The 13,941-nt window shown below is 35.0% G+C and overlaps 1 protein-coding gene across 12 annotated transcripts in view; it reads left to right on the top strand.

The window, feature by feature from the left end:
* Positions 1-13,941, top strand: part of RALGAPA2 (Ral GTPase activating protein catalytic subunit alpha 2) — a 333,808-nt gene that overhangs the window by 128,846 nt on the left and 191,021 nt on the right. For all 12 annotated transcript variants that reach the window (XM_032248229.1, XM_032248227.1, XM_032248225.1 and 9 more), the window contains 3 exons: positions 8,894-9,087; positions 10,060-10,158; positions 10,393-10,548. In XM_032248229.1, coding sequence (XP_032104120.1) covers positions 8,894-9,087; positions 10,060-10,158; positions 10,393-10,548 — 449 coding nt within the window. The remainder of the gene's footprint in view (positions 1-8,893; positions 9,088-10,059; positions 10,159-10,392; positions 10,549-13,941) is intronic.

The raw sequence follows: 13,941 nt of genomic DNA, 5'->3' as shown, positions 1-13,941 counted from the left end.
TAAGTAAAAGAGAGTTATTAAAATGCCAAACAATATTTTTAAATGATTAACATAAAAGCTAAAATTTTACCTTAATGGATGTTTTTTTAAACCAAGGAAACTAGTTTTCACTGTGATGTAAAATTGAAATAACAACATCTCTGATACTTGGGAAATTCTTGATAGACTATCATTAAAATTTCATAAAATTAACATATAAAAGTGATATTAGATAAAATTCTTTATAGAATAATGATTTTGACTAATAATAATACATTGATATGAAATTTAATTGAAGCATTCTCTTCAATTCTTGTTTGGGAAACAGGCCAAGTCTTATCATGTCTGTTTTAGAGATGAGGAAACTGAGAACCAGAGAAATTGTTATCAAGCTGAAGTGTGAACTCCACAGATGAAACTGGCTTCCAAAGTGTGTTGGCTCAACATGCAGTGCCGTGTTTACTCTTTTACACTGTGTTGTTGTTAAAATTAAAATTACTCTAAAGCCCTTTGACCTACTTGAGAATCCTTGCAGTTTTTCCAAGAGAAACTCATCATTGTGGTACTATAGGAGGCAAAACTGAAGCTTCAGTAGGTTGAATTTACTTAAACATGGACTAGTTTTAATTATTTTTATTGAAAGGGAAGAAAATTAGGTGATTACTTCTTTTGTCTGTTCTTTGGAAAGATTAGTTTTTATCCCATTTCAGAGTATGTATTGGACAGCTCAATTTAATAAACCTTTGTGAGGTAATTTTATATGATGCACTCCATGTTGTGATTAACTCTTCCAAATACACAGTTCTTTGAAATACGAATATAGAGAATCAGTACACACAGTTCAATAGTTCACCTTGTCATCTGTGAAAAGGACAAAGTGTAATATGATAAGGTTTAAGGATTATCACAGTTCTGAATTTAACTTTCTGTTCTTAAAAGAACAATTTCTTCGTAAATGTTCAAAATAAAACTCATATGAGCCTGATTTTTTAGGACATGCAAAGAGAAACAATTTGAGTATATCTTTGTTTCTTATTGAATAATCCTACCAGTTATCAAATGCTTAGAATAATGAACTGCCTCTAAAATCTTAAATTCCTTAATCACTGGCAAGCTAACAGTTTATATTTGCTATCTCATTTAAATCATGTTTGCTGAAAATAACAGCTAAATTTACTGTGCATTGTCTTAAAGTGTACCTGGGATTTGTTTTAATCAGATGTGGTAAGACATACAGACATGGAAGTGATTGTCATGGAGGAAGAAGCTTACATTCACGGATTCCTGGGAAACAGGGGTCATGTGGGAAGTGCCAGGAGGCAGAAGGAACAAAATGAGGCAACAGCCTTTAGTGTCATTTCTATGGAAATAGCAAGGCAAGGCAGGGTATGCAGACTTAGGATTGCTAGTATGAATGATTTCAGTGGGCTCTGGAGCATAGGGGCTGTTCCTAGTTGCCTGGTACCCAGTCCTGGCATGACAGGGTAGGGGAAATTGACTTGGTATGTGAGAGCTAGAGAAAGGAGGTAGTTGGAGGGTCTGAACTTTGGATTGGTAGGTTTACATATGCAAGGCATGCTGCCTGGTGAATAGACTTCTATCTCTAGGAATTGACTAACCCTGGAAGTGGCAGTCCTTTCCTGATCAGTGAGGCCCTAATGCCAGAGCATTGAGAAGACAGAAAATAAGAAAATATAGTTAACACATGCATAAATTTAGTTCTGTTGAACTAGTCAGGGGAGGGGACATTTATGAATCTGCAGCTAAGGATCAGTATTGCCACTGACCTCATTCCTTATTTAACAAATAAGCTTATAGTCTAGAAATACTGGTTTAGATGCTATGAGAATAAAAAGATGAATAGGTCATAAGCCACTATACTTTTTAAGAGCTTACAAAAATGACAGAAGACACAACATTTATCCTGGTAGTCACAATAATGTGGTAAATTCTATGAGATTTCCTTATAGAGATAGACAAATAGACGAATGGAACAGAAGATAAAATATAGAACTGAGTGCACCCAGACATGGAGTCATGATATATGATATATGTGGCTTGTCAGGTTTGACAAGGAAAGAATGTTGTTCAACACATTTTCTGTGGGACAAGTATTTAGCCATATGGAAAAAAAATAAAATATAATTCCTACCTCACGGTATGCCCAAAGTCAGTTTCGGAGGGATAAAATACATAAATGTGAAAGGAAAATTTAAAAACTTTTGGAAGAAACCATCTTTTTTAAAAAGATGGTTTATAATTTTTTTAAAAAAAGCTAACCATCAGTAATTCAACCTCAGTAAAATGAAAACTGTATTACCAGAGAAACTTTTAAGAATTCTCTAGTTTAGCAGAACTACAAAGGGTAAAAGCCAGCCTTTGTTGCTCTTTTCCTTCCACGTTCTTGTTAGCCTAGTGATAAGTTTTAAGGTAAGGTTTGGTGAGAAATATTATCCAGCATCTTGGTTTAGTTGGGAGGTTCCAAGGTCTTTCTCCACTAGAATGCAAACTCCAGGAGGGGAGGCTTGTTGTCTACAATGTGTACAGCTGATTCTTGCTTCCGAGAACAGTGCAGGACAGGAGAGAAGCATTCAATAAATACTTGACTCAGTGAACAAATGCACTTTAAACTGCAGGCTATTGTTTTGTATAGCACAATTAAATTTTAAATTTTTAGAAATAATATATAAGATGGTTTCAAAATCTCTTTTATTTAGTGTGTTTATCACAGTCCTGTATCCAGATGTTACAGAAATTTTTTTTACTACTTCTTCTTTTAATTATAGCTGCAAATATAAATTACATCTCCTTACTTGCCGCTAAAATTGTTTTTGCAAGAGTGGTTTGTCAACATTCTCTGTCATCACATGCATTTTTGGCATTTTCACCAGATTTGGTGTGTTTTGAAGTCATGAAATATTAGAAAGAAAAATAATAATGATAGCTACTGTGGCATTGGTGGCTGACCTTCTAAAATCTTTGCTGTGAGCAATGATTGTCCTTGGAAAGCAGAGGAAGAGGAGAGTCAGGCTGCACTGGTGGGGGCAGAATGCCACCTTGCTGCTTCTCCACTTTGATCATTGACATCCAGGCCAGGCCTGAATTTTTTGGCACTAGAATTAAGTTGTTTCACTCAAGCCTTTGAGTTTGTTTTTTGTGCTTAGTTTTCAAATCAAAAGGAAAATTTTTTTTCAAAGACTGAGGCTACATTTCTTTAACACTGTGCCAGCCTTTTATAAAATTGCAGCCATGTGGAATCACCATTTGGCCATAAATGCTTATTTTGCCAACTACCAAGACTTATTTTGTGGCTGAAATCCTTTCTCTATGTGCAAAGTTCTAAACTTTTAGATTTCTTTGTAAAAATTATGTATGTGTTTAGAGAAAGATGACACAGTTATGCTTGTAAGAGTTCCCACTTTAATAAAAAAAAATTTAAACACCCCTGTAGCATTAAATAGTAATAAAACAAGAAGACAGTAGGCTAACATACTAGCTTGCTAATGAAAAAGAAAATAAACTAAATTTTGGGTACTTTTAGGGTAAACATGAAATTTTCTGGAATCTCTCAAATCCCCATTTTTAATTAAGTGCTCCTTCACTGAGGAACTCTCTACATGTAAAATGTCAGCATCTGCTCTGTCACTTATGCCACCAGCAGAATAATTTTGGACAAAACATTTCAACTTATTACATTTTTGTTCACAATAATACCGAGGAAACTCATATAGGCATCTCAGAAACTTCTGAAAAAGTCAGCGTGTCTTGATAATTTTATGGAGGATGTTGCCTAGGATTTTATCATTGAGACATGAATTTTTCTGAGTGTAAAGCAGTATTGAAGCCGATTTTCTATGTGGGATTCTTTCATAGCTAAGGGGTATTCGCTGGCAGGTTGCACGAGGTGCAAGTGATGAGGTACCTGTCTGCATGTACTTGGAGTGGCTACTGAAGCAAAGCTCCGCTGTGTTTGGGATGCCGGGGACCAGTCTCTATTTTGGAGTGAAGGTTAGGGATGAAACAAAGCTGCAAATTATCTAATCCCTTTACATTTTCTTCTCCTCAAGAGATTGAAAATGCCATGGCACACTCTATGAGAAAAATAAATGCCATATTATGCTGCTTGTTCACTTGGGGGCTCATGTTGATTCATAAGCATTTATTAATGCTTCAGCATACCTCTCAGACTCACAGATGCCTGATACTGTACTTACTTTATAGAGTTAGGAGGACAAGTCTCTCTTCCGAGGCTTTGTAAAAGTCAGAGAACCCAGAAGGCCCATAATTAGGCTTTTTACACTCTGCCTTTCAGGCACAGTGTGTGGGAATTCCAGTTTGAATTATATCTGCACATTTTAATGTGTCTCCTGAGTTGAGTATATGATACTCTTGTGGGAAATACAGTTATGTTTTCCTCTGAGAAGGAGCAGTGCTTCTGCGTTTGGGAAGGCCTTTCCATTACACCATGTGCCATCATTATTACATCTTTTGTTTTCGTTTCTTGGGATCTTTCCATCACCAATTTAATAAGCATAGCATATCATAGTGAGCAGCCATTTTTGGATCTGTCCTGGCTCCTTTTCAGATTCATTCTTTCTTGCCTGTTTTTGCCCTTGTCATTCCTCTACTTGAGTTCCTCAGATCCAGAAATTGTGCTTCGGTTTCTTTAATTAGGCCTTAAAAATGCCAACAACATATACACTCAAGATAACACCCAGTGGGGGTTGATAATTGCCTAGAAATCAGTTTGGCTTTACTTGTATAGGGTGAAGAAGAGAACTTTGGGAATAATTATGTTAATAAATTAACATAACGTGTTCTATTCAAAAATTAGGAAAAGAATAACAATAACATAGATGTTAAAAAAGGAACTAATAAAACTGAGAGCGTACATGCCTGTACTAGAAAGCAAATAATAGAAGACAACTAAAAATTGTTCTTTAAAAACACTAATAAAAATAGACAAACAGGCAAGATTGATCAAGAAAAAAATATAGGAGGTGAAAAGGGAACAGCTACAAAACCAATATAAACTTTAGAAATAATACAGTATGCTATTCAAATAGATCTATAAAAATAAAGGATAATTTCTAGCTTTACTAAACCTTCACATTAAAGAGAAACTTTATCTTTTTCATTCCATTCTGTAGAAAGAGAAAGAAACTCACTTCTGTTATCTACCTTGTGTTACCTTGATAACAAACCAGACAAGGTCAGTATGAAAAAAAGCATAATTGGAGGCCATCTCACTTATAAACATATAAGCAAAAAATTCTAAATAAAGCATTGAATAAATAAATTCCAAAGAAACAAATGAAATTGAAGAATATTGGAAAAATATCATAAATCAGGGCTAAGAGAAGTTCATTCCAGGAATGCAAATGCAAAAGAAAAATCCGTGAGAAAGATATCAAATAGATCCCAATTGAGGAACAGCCTATAAAGCTGTACTTCTTAAAACCATGAAGGTCACCAAAAACAAAGGAAGCTCTACGAAAATGCAGTCAAAAGGAGGCTACGGAGACCTGACAGCTATTTCTTATGTGATATTCTGGATGAGATCCTGGAACAGAAAAAAGGATTAGGTAGAAATTAAGAAAATCTCAATGAAGTGTAGACTTTATAATAATCTTTTAGTATTGGTTTGTCAATTGTAATAAATATTCCATTAGAATGCAAGATGTAAATAGTGGAGGAATTGGGTATGGAGTATATGGGAACTCTGTATTGTTGTCACAATTTTTTAAATCCAAAATTTTTCTTAAAAAATAAATTTTATTTTTAAAAATAATTCAGGGAAAAAGTACCAAATATAAAATAAATGCATTAAAGGCAACAACAAAAATTACACAATAAGAAAAACAAGTGGCTTTTAAAAATAAGCAAGATAAATGAGTGACAAAGACATTACAAATTATAATAATGCATATCCAGTTAAAGACAGTAGAGTGAACAAACACAAATAGCCCAACTTATTCTTCAAACCCTACCTAAGCCACATTGAAATGATTTATGTTAATTAAGACATAAATCCACAAGGACAAAGATGGCAGGACAAAGACAGTAGCAACCAACTTCTTGAAGTTGCAGAACAGGTGCCCTCTGGTAAATGAATTGGCAGACCTGAGAATATTAAATTCTGTGTCAGTAGTAGGGAAAGCCAAGAAACAAGCCGACTTTAATTAATGCTGGTTCTCTAAAAGGGTTAGAAAATTTTCCATACCAGGTAGCTACAGGAGTAGGTGATGATGGGGCTAGAAACAAGAAGATCATTTGTAAGTCTGTTTAAGAACTAGTTAGAGCTCTGTTGCCACGGGCGGCTGCTTTTTCATCCTAGAGAATGGTGAAAGTAAATTAGTGGGGGTGGTTCTGGCTTGGAGTCACCAGCACGTCTGAGTGCAGAGATGCTATCTTGAAGTTAAAGGGATTAAAGGAGAGTTTACATACTCTTTGAGCAGGAGAGAGCCTTTTGAATTCCAGGAAAAAAAAAAAATACTCAACATACATATATCTGAGGTTCTTCAGGAATGCAGTGAAATTGACCAAAGGCCATCCCTGCGGTGGACTCTGCTTTAATTCAGTCCTGAGCATGCAGAGCTGTCAAATATGTTGTTGGAGAAATGAGTTTAAACTTGAGGAAAGACATCCAGGCCAGAAATGGGCATGCTGAGCTGTCAGTATATGTATAGCATTTAAATATCTATTAATTTAAATTTAAATATCTATATTAAAATATTTATTTCAATATCTATATTAAAAATCTCATACAGTAGGTCTGTATGAGATTAAGAAGGGCATGAGTATATATAGAGAAAACAAAAGCTCCAGGGCCCTTCAGTGTCCTCAGTCTGTGAGCTGAAGAAGCACCAGCAAAAGAAGACGACCAGGTGAGTGTCATACCTGGGGGTCAAATGGTTGAAGCATTTCAGAAAGGAGACATGATTACCTGAATCAAATGCTGCTGAGGACTGGACATTGAGCACTGCATTAAACAACATGTAAGTTTTGGTGGCTTACTCAATCACCATGCCAGTGGAGAAGAGGTATAGAACACATGGGGGCTGAGGCTATGACACATGAGAATAGAGACTGAACTTTGTGCAAAGGTTGCAGGTTGTAGATATGGAAACCAGAATTTAAAAACTGAGCTGCGGGAGACGAGAGGAATGTGCTTGTTCCTGGAAGCAACTAGAGACAGAATTGTGGAAAAGGGACATGAGGAAGAAGTGTTAAATGCTGCAAGGAAGTCAGAAGGATGTAGAGTGAGAAAATACGTCGTGCAGTTAAAATGCTTTCCTCTGTTGATTATTACATACATATTATGAGATAAATGTTTTTGTCATAATACAGCGTTCTTTAAGTAATGCCTATGCATCTTTGGCTGCTTTTTCATTTACTCTAAAAATCCAAAGGCTTATGATTTTAGGAAGGCAGAGACTTAATCAACTCAGTCTTCCCCAGCCTTTACCCATCCTAAAGCAACAGGCATCCAAAGGACAGAATTCTATAACTTAAATGATAAAATTAGATATATATGTAAATCATTAAATTATTCATTATTTGTTCTAATGCACAAAACTTCATATTTCTTAATTAAATATATATTACAAAGACATGCTGTGCCTTGAACTTGTTAGCCCAGTCTCATCTCACAGCCTTTGCTCTAGCTCTTCTCCCTGACTGGCTCGTCCCCACACAGCTGCATAGCCCATTTGCGCATCATCTTCAAGTTTGAGTCACATGTCACTGCATGCTTAAAATCTTTAGTCATTGGAGAACTGCAAACAAAAACCTCAGTGACATACTGCTCCATGCCTATAAGAATGGTTAAAATTTAAAAAATTGACAGTATCAAGTTCTAGCAAGGCAATAGAGCAAATGGAACTTTCATACTTTGCTCGCGGGACTGCAGACCATCATAGCACTTTGGAAAACAGTTTGACAGTTTCTTTCTTCAGTTTAATGTTAATTAAACATACAGTTATGATTGGATCCAGGAATCTCACTCCTAGATATTTGCTGAAGAGAAATGTAGGCATACGTTAACAGAAAAGCTTGTACATGAATGTTTATGGCAACTGTATTCATAATCGCCAAAAACAGGAACCAATCTAAATATCAACAGGTGAATGGGTAAACTATGATATATCTATAAAATAGAATATTAATCAACAATAAGCAGAGACCACTGATACCCACAACTGAATGGCTGAATCTCAAATGCCTTTTTCTGAGTGAAAGAAACCAGATAGAAAGACTACAAACTGTAGGATTTCATTCTTGAGACATTCTGGAAAAGGCAAAACAATAGGAACAAAAAGCAAAGCAGTGGTTGTAAGAGACTGAGAATAAAGGAAGGGGACCAGTTTTGAAGGGGCAGTTTTTGGAGTGATGGGACTCTTCCGTATCTCAATTCTGGTGGCAATTTATGGCAACAGTTACATGAATGTATACATTCCTTAAAACTCCTTAAACCTGAAAGGAATGAAAATGTCTTGTATGCACATTTTATTCCCAAAACCCGACCTAACAACAACCACCACTGGGGAGATGTTACTCTGGCACTGAGGCTTCCCTGGCCACCCATTCCCATGGCACTGTTTCCCACCCATGCTGTTCAAGGATCTCCCCCTTCCTCCCCCCTCATTTAAAAAACCCATCACAGGGTCTCCAGGAACTGTTACGTCATCTCTTAGATTGTTGCTCTTTTAGTTTGAAGAATCGAAACCATCTGACCTTTCTTCATTGAACCTGGTTTTCTCTCCTTTTAAATTCTCAGCTGTTTCACATTTTTACCTTAATTATTTTGCTTCGAATATATAAAATTTTACAAATAGGTAATTTGCATTAAAGAAAAAAGGTATGATGAAATCAAGATTGTTTACTGGGTTAACAGACATGTTTTTCTGCGTAGATAGCAGCGAGTGCCTTGCAGATGACTGTAGTATAATTGCTGGGGGGAGCCTCACTGGCTGGCACCCAGACTCTGCTGCTGTGTTATGGCGAAGAGTTTTGGGGATCCTTGGAGATGTGAATAACATTCAGTCACCCAAGATTCATGCCAGAGTTTTCTGCTATCTCTATGAACTCTGGTACAAACTAGCAAAGGTAAGTCCTACTATGTTACTTTTTATTATAATCTGGGAAAATGGTTTTATCTTTTAATGTAAAAATTGTGTTACAGTTAACTACTGAACATATTCTGAAACAAATTGTATGTTTAGACAAAGTACATTCGATTATCAAAGAATAATCATATATAACATGAATAGTTTATAAATGTAAAAGTTACTTAGTGCAAAGTAGAATATTGCTATAGGATATTAAATATAAGGTATTAAGTAGTTCTAGTTATTCTCATTATAAAGGTGATACTGATTGTACGGTACAAAATTTGAAAAATGTAGAAAAATACAAAGAAGAAAATTCACATCACTATTCATAGAAATAGCCAATATTTGCAACAAGATCATCTGGGGGAAAAAAAAAGAAATAGCCAATATTAATATATAGTCTTCTTTCGTTTTACAAAAGTAGAATCTTAAGAGTACATACAATTTTTTTTTTTTTTTTTTTGAGATGGAGTCTTGCTCTGTCACTCAGACTGGAATGCAGTGGTGCGATCTCGGCTCACTGCAACCTCCGCCTCCTGGGTTCAAGCAGTTCTCCTGCCTCAGCCTTCTAAGTAGTACATACAATTTTTATTCAGATTTTTGTTTGGGTTCTGACATTCTTATGTTATTAAATTTTTTTTTCAAAAACATGATTCATGTTTGTTTAGTATAACTCATTAAAACATTACTTATCATTTGGAATTCAGGACCTCCCCAGCCATTAACATTCAAGGAAAAACAATGGCTTTGTTTGGTATTTAAATCTAAAACCACATACAGTGAGCCAAACACACAATTCAAAAGGATAATCTCATGATAAAAGAAAAATTTGTAAATATTACAGGTTTTCACTTGACTTACAGAAATTTAGCTGGAAGCAGCTATTTGGTCATGGAAGACAATATTGAAATACTGTTGGGATAAAAGTAATATTACCTACCCTGAAATTCTCCTCTTTGTGAATTAGATACGGGACAATCTAGCAATAAGCCTGGATAACCAGTCTTCTCCATCTCCTCCAGTTTTGATTCCACCACTCAGAATGTTTGCATCATGGCTTTTTAAGGCAAGTGGTTATGTGTTTATTCCTTTATTGCAATTTCCTCTTCCTTCCCGAAATTGAGTTTGAAAAATGTAATTGCCCAAGATTGCATGTTTTGAAGACAGGCTGGGTCTTACTAAAGCCACTGCATCCCACGTGTCCATAAACAACTCTTAAGGAAAACTGAGAAGTAAATGAAATGTTGAAATCCTCTGCTCCTGGGCTTGATTTAATCTGGAAACTTCATCTCCTTGACAGGCAGCGACACTGCCAAATGAATATAAGGAAGGCAAACTGCAAGCCTACAGGCTGATCTGTGCCATGATGACCAGACGCCAGGACGTTCTGCCAAACTCAGATTTCCTGGTGCATTTTTACCTTGTGATGCACCTGGGATTAACCAGCGAGGATCAGGTATTCTGTGACTCCTTTATTGTGATTGCACATTAATTGGAAATGACATATCACTCTTTAAAGGCACTACTAAGATTTATGAAAATATATCAGAAGTGTTGAATTTCTCAGTAGTTTCAACTCTCTTACACTTAGCAAGCACAATGGTCTTTCAAAAACATAAATCAGGTTTCACATCCCTGCCTCTTCTCCCCTCTTACTTTACATTGATTGCATTGTGCCAGCCAAATTTTAATTTTATTCTATGGCCTCTGTAATATAACCTCTGCCTGTGCTGTCAACCTCCAGATACTATTATAACCATTTTTTGTTTGGGTTCCGCATTAAATATGGTTTGAAGAAAGTGATACTGATCATTTTTAAATGTTTGAAAATGGTTGTTTTAGTAGTTAGGATGTTTTTGTGAAAGACTTTACCCTTAAGTTAGAAAAGGAGTCCAGGCATTTCTTGATAAGGAGTTATTTTAATTTCTCCCAATGCAGTTTAAGTTTGGGTCAAGTTAGAACAGAAAGGCCCACGGAGCCACTAGCTACTGCTTCCTCCTTGTAGACCCTGGGTTTAGGGGATAGGATGTGGCCAGTCCCTGGCCTTCCTCCCTTGGGAAGACTTCTGCCAGTTGAGAGAGGTTATGGATAGGGACACATGGATTCTTAAATTGATTTGGGATACCAAGCAGGTAAGTGATATGATTGATTTATGCTTCACAGAGATTATTCTGGACTGCATTTGGAAGATGGATTTGAAAATGTGATGGTAGGATAGAATGGGAGATTGGCCTGTAGACTGAGAACAATTAGGAAGTATTTAAACTAATACAGATCTTTAAAAATGGTAAGAACTAAGCTGGTAGCATTGGGGATGGAAAGAAAGGAATAGAAAATATTCAAGAAATTTTAAGGCATTTCATTTTATCACTAGGTTTTCTTAACCAACTAGAGGTATAGGGAGTGTTTCAGAATTTACCCTTTAAATTGTAAATACTTATTAATGAGCTTGAATCATTTATTAACTATCAAGTAGCTGTCCTTTCTGCATTTCTTTTATTCTTTTAAGGTCTGATGTGGATTCACAGACCTTTTGATATCCCTAGCTTATATGTAAGAAGTAAGCTAGGGATGCAGTCTAAAGCACCAAAAAAAACTTGTCTAAAGCAATAAAAAAAGCTTGTTTATTGGGATGTAAGCTAGAATGCATCCCTAGCTTACATCCCAAGCTTTTTGTGTTGCTTTAGAATGCATTTAAACCTTTTTAACTTTCGAGCCCCATTTAAAGAGTTTGCAATGTGTATTTCCCAGTACTTACTTTGAGCTTTAAAAATCATTGAACTCTTATATTAAATAATAACCATACCATCCTAGCCAGTAGTCTGTCATTCATTGTAATTTTAGCAGTGTATAGAGGACATCTGCGTAGCAGGCTGGCTTAGACCCATAATCTCATTTATTTCCTAGAAAAATATAGAAATGGGGACATAGAGTAGAATTGTTTGTACTCCTTGCTCAAATATTTTACAGCCATCATTGCAAGCGTAAGCATCTTTTACTCAGGGTGTATGGAGTATTATGGGGTGTAGAAAAGAGAACTCTCACAGATGATAATGAACTCCTTCAATGAAAGAAGCAAAAGAGGAAGCTTTACTTAACAATATTCTACTTTAAAGAAGCCTTTTGCTAATATTTTACAGGAAAAAACATTTATTTGGAAATAATCATCAACTATAGATCCTTCTCATTTTATAAAAACAAGTAAGTTAGCAGTAAACAATGTTCCTTAGAATGAGTTTTTTAGAAAGTCATGTAGATAGGTGAGTTTCAAATTATCTTTCTCTTCTAAGGTGCGTTGGTGTGGAAATGAAACAATAAAATGAGATGAAATAAGAGTATATTATATAGCGTTAGAGAACCTGAAAAAAATTATTTTACATATCATTTTAAGAAATATGATTTTACAGTAAAAACAAAAGAATTTTCAAATTTTGTGCTTAAAATTGTTTTTACATTTTAATGCATATTATGTTTTTAATTAAGGCCCATTATCTTTTGTAGTTCATAGTGAAATACATAAATCTTAAAAAATGGCCCAATGCTAACATTAATCCTAACATTCAGACTTCTAAGACAAAATGAGGATATCATAAATCTCTATATTAAAATCAGCCTATTGTTTAGGCTATGAGAAGCTTGAATTTTTATGTGAGTTTAATAGAGTTGACTGTTTTCTTTAACCTTAACAATTATTTGTATGTATTTTAGAAGCCCTGACTGTCTGCCAGACAGAATTACTCTAAGTAAACTTTATTCCTTTGCCAGAAGAAAATTAAGCAGAAGACCTAATGAAAGAAACTTTTTTCATTTAAGTAAGAAATGTCTCTGGTAATTAGTTTAACTTTTGGTTCACATGTCTAAATGGATCATAGTGGTTGTTCAAGAACTTATGTAATTTTTGGAAACACATGTTATATTAATTATAACAGAAAAGAAAGCATTTACTGTAGAGAACACAGTTAAATTCAATTTTTTAATTAACAAAGTGGGTACCTGTGAATGGTACCATTTCAGGGCTTCTTTCTGTTTTGTGAGAATTCTCAAAGGGCCACACTTTTATGTATCCTACCACTAAAAGGATTTATTTATGCAGAGAGAACCTTATGAAAGATGTCCTGTGTTTTTAAATGCATAATTGTAAATAATTGTTTAAAACTGATTGTCAGTTTTGTCTCATAAATAAAATCCTAGGTGGGTTTCTTCCTTTTGCCTCTGGGTGGCGCACTTGTCTGCATGACGCAGTTTGTGGTTCATGGGCGTTTGAACATTATGCTGTGTGTGGCACAGTTGTTCTACAAACTTCTTTCTTAAATCTGAAAGCATCAAAGTTATATCAGTAGTGACCAGTAAAGCGTTGAATTAAATAAGTTATAAGATGCTAAAATCTTTTCAAACACAATGGTATTCATAGTAATTGAAGACTTTTTTAGTTTAAAAAACTGTTTGTAAAGTAGATAGATGTCTCACAAGTTGTGTTCTCTGGCAATCCTGGAAAGTTATAGTTTCATCTAATATGATAGAAAATTTATTATGTAAACAGACATGGTCATTTGTATCTTAAAAAAATAATAATACATATACCAAACAGCCAGAAAAATGTAGTGCATTCCAAAACAATCGTTTTTAGTATTTTTATGCAGTTTTAATTATCCTAATAACTTATTTAATACTAAGACAATGAACTTATCAAGTAGTATTTCCCATGGTACGTGTGTAACATGGGTTTGTGGTTGATTGGTGTGATGGAAAACATGCTTTGAAATGGCTTTATTTTTTTCTTGACAATGAATTTTTTTAAAAAATATTGAGGTTACTGGTTTACAAAATAACTAAGATCATAAACACTTCC

This window comes from Sapajus apella, unplaced genomic scaffold (assembly GCF_009761245.1).
Source record: "Sapajus apella isolate SASKATOON/1434 unplaced genomic scaffold, GSC_monkey_1.0 scaffold65, whole genome shotgun sequence".
NCBI classification, from domain to species: Eukaryota; Metazoa; Chordata; class Mammalia; order Primates; family Cebidae; genus Sapajus; species Sapajus apella.
The sequence above is the reverse complement of the archived record's forward strand: the minus strand, read 5'-3'. Positions and strand labels throughout refer to the sequence as shown.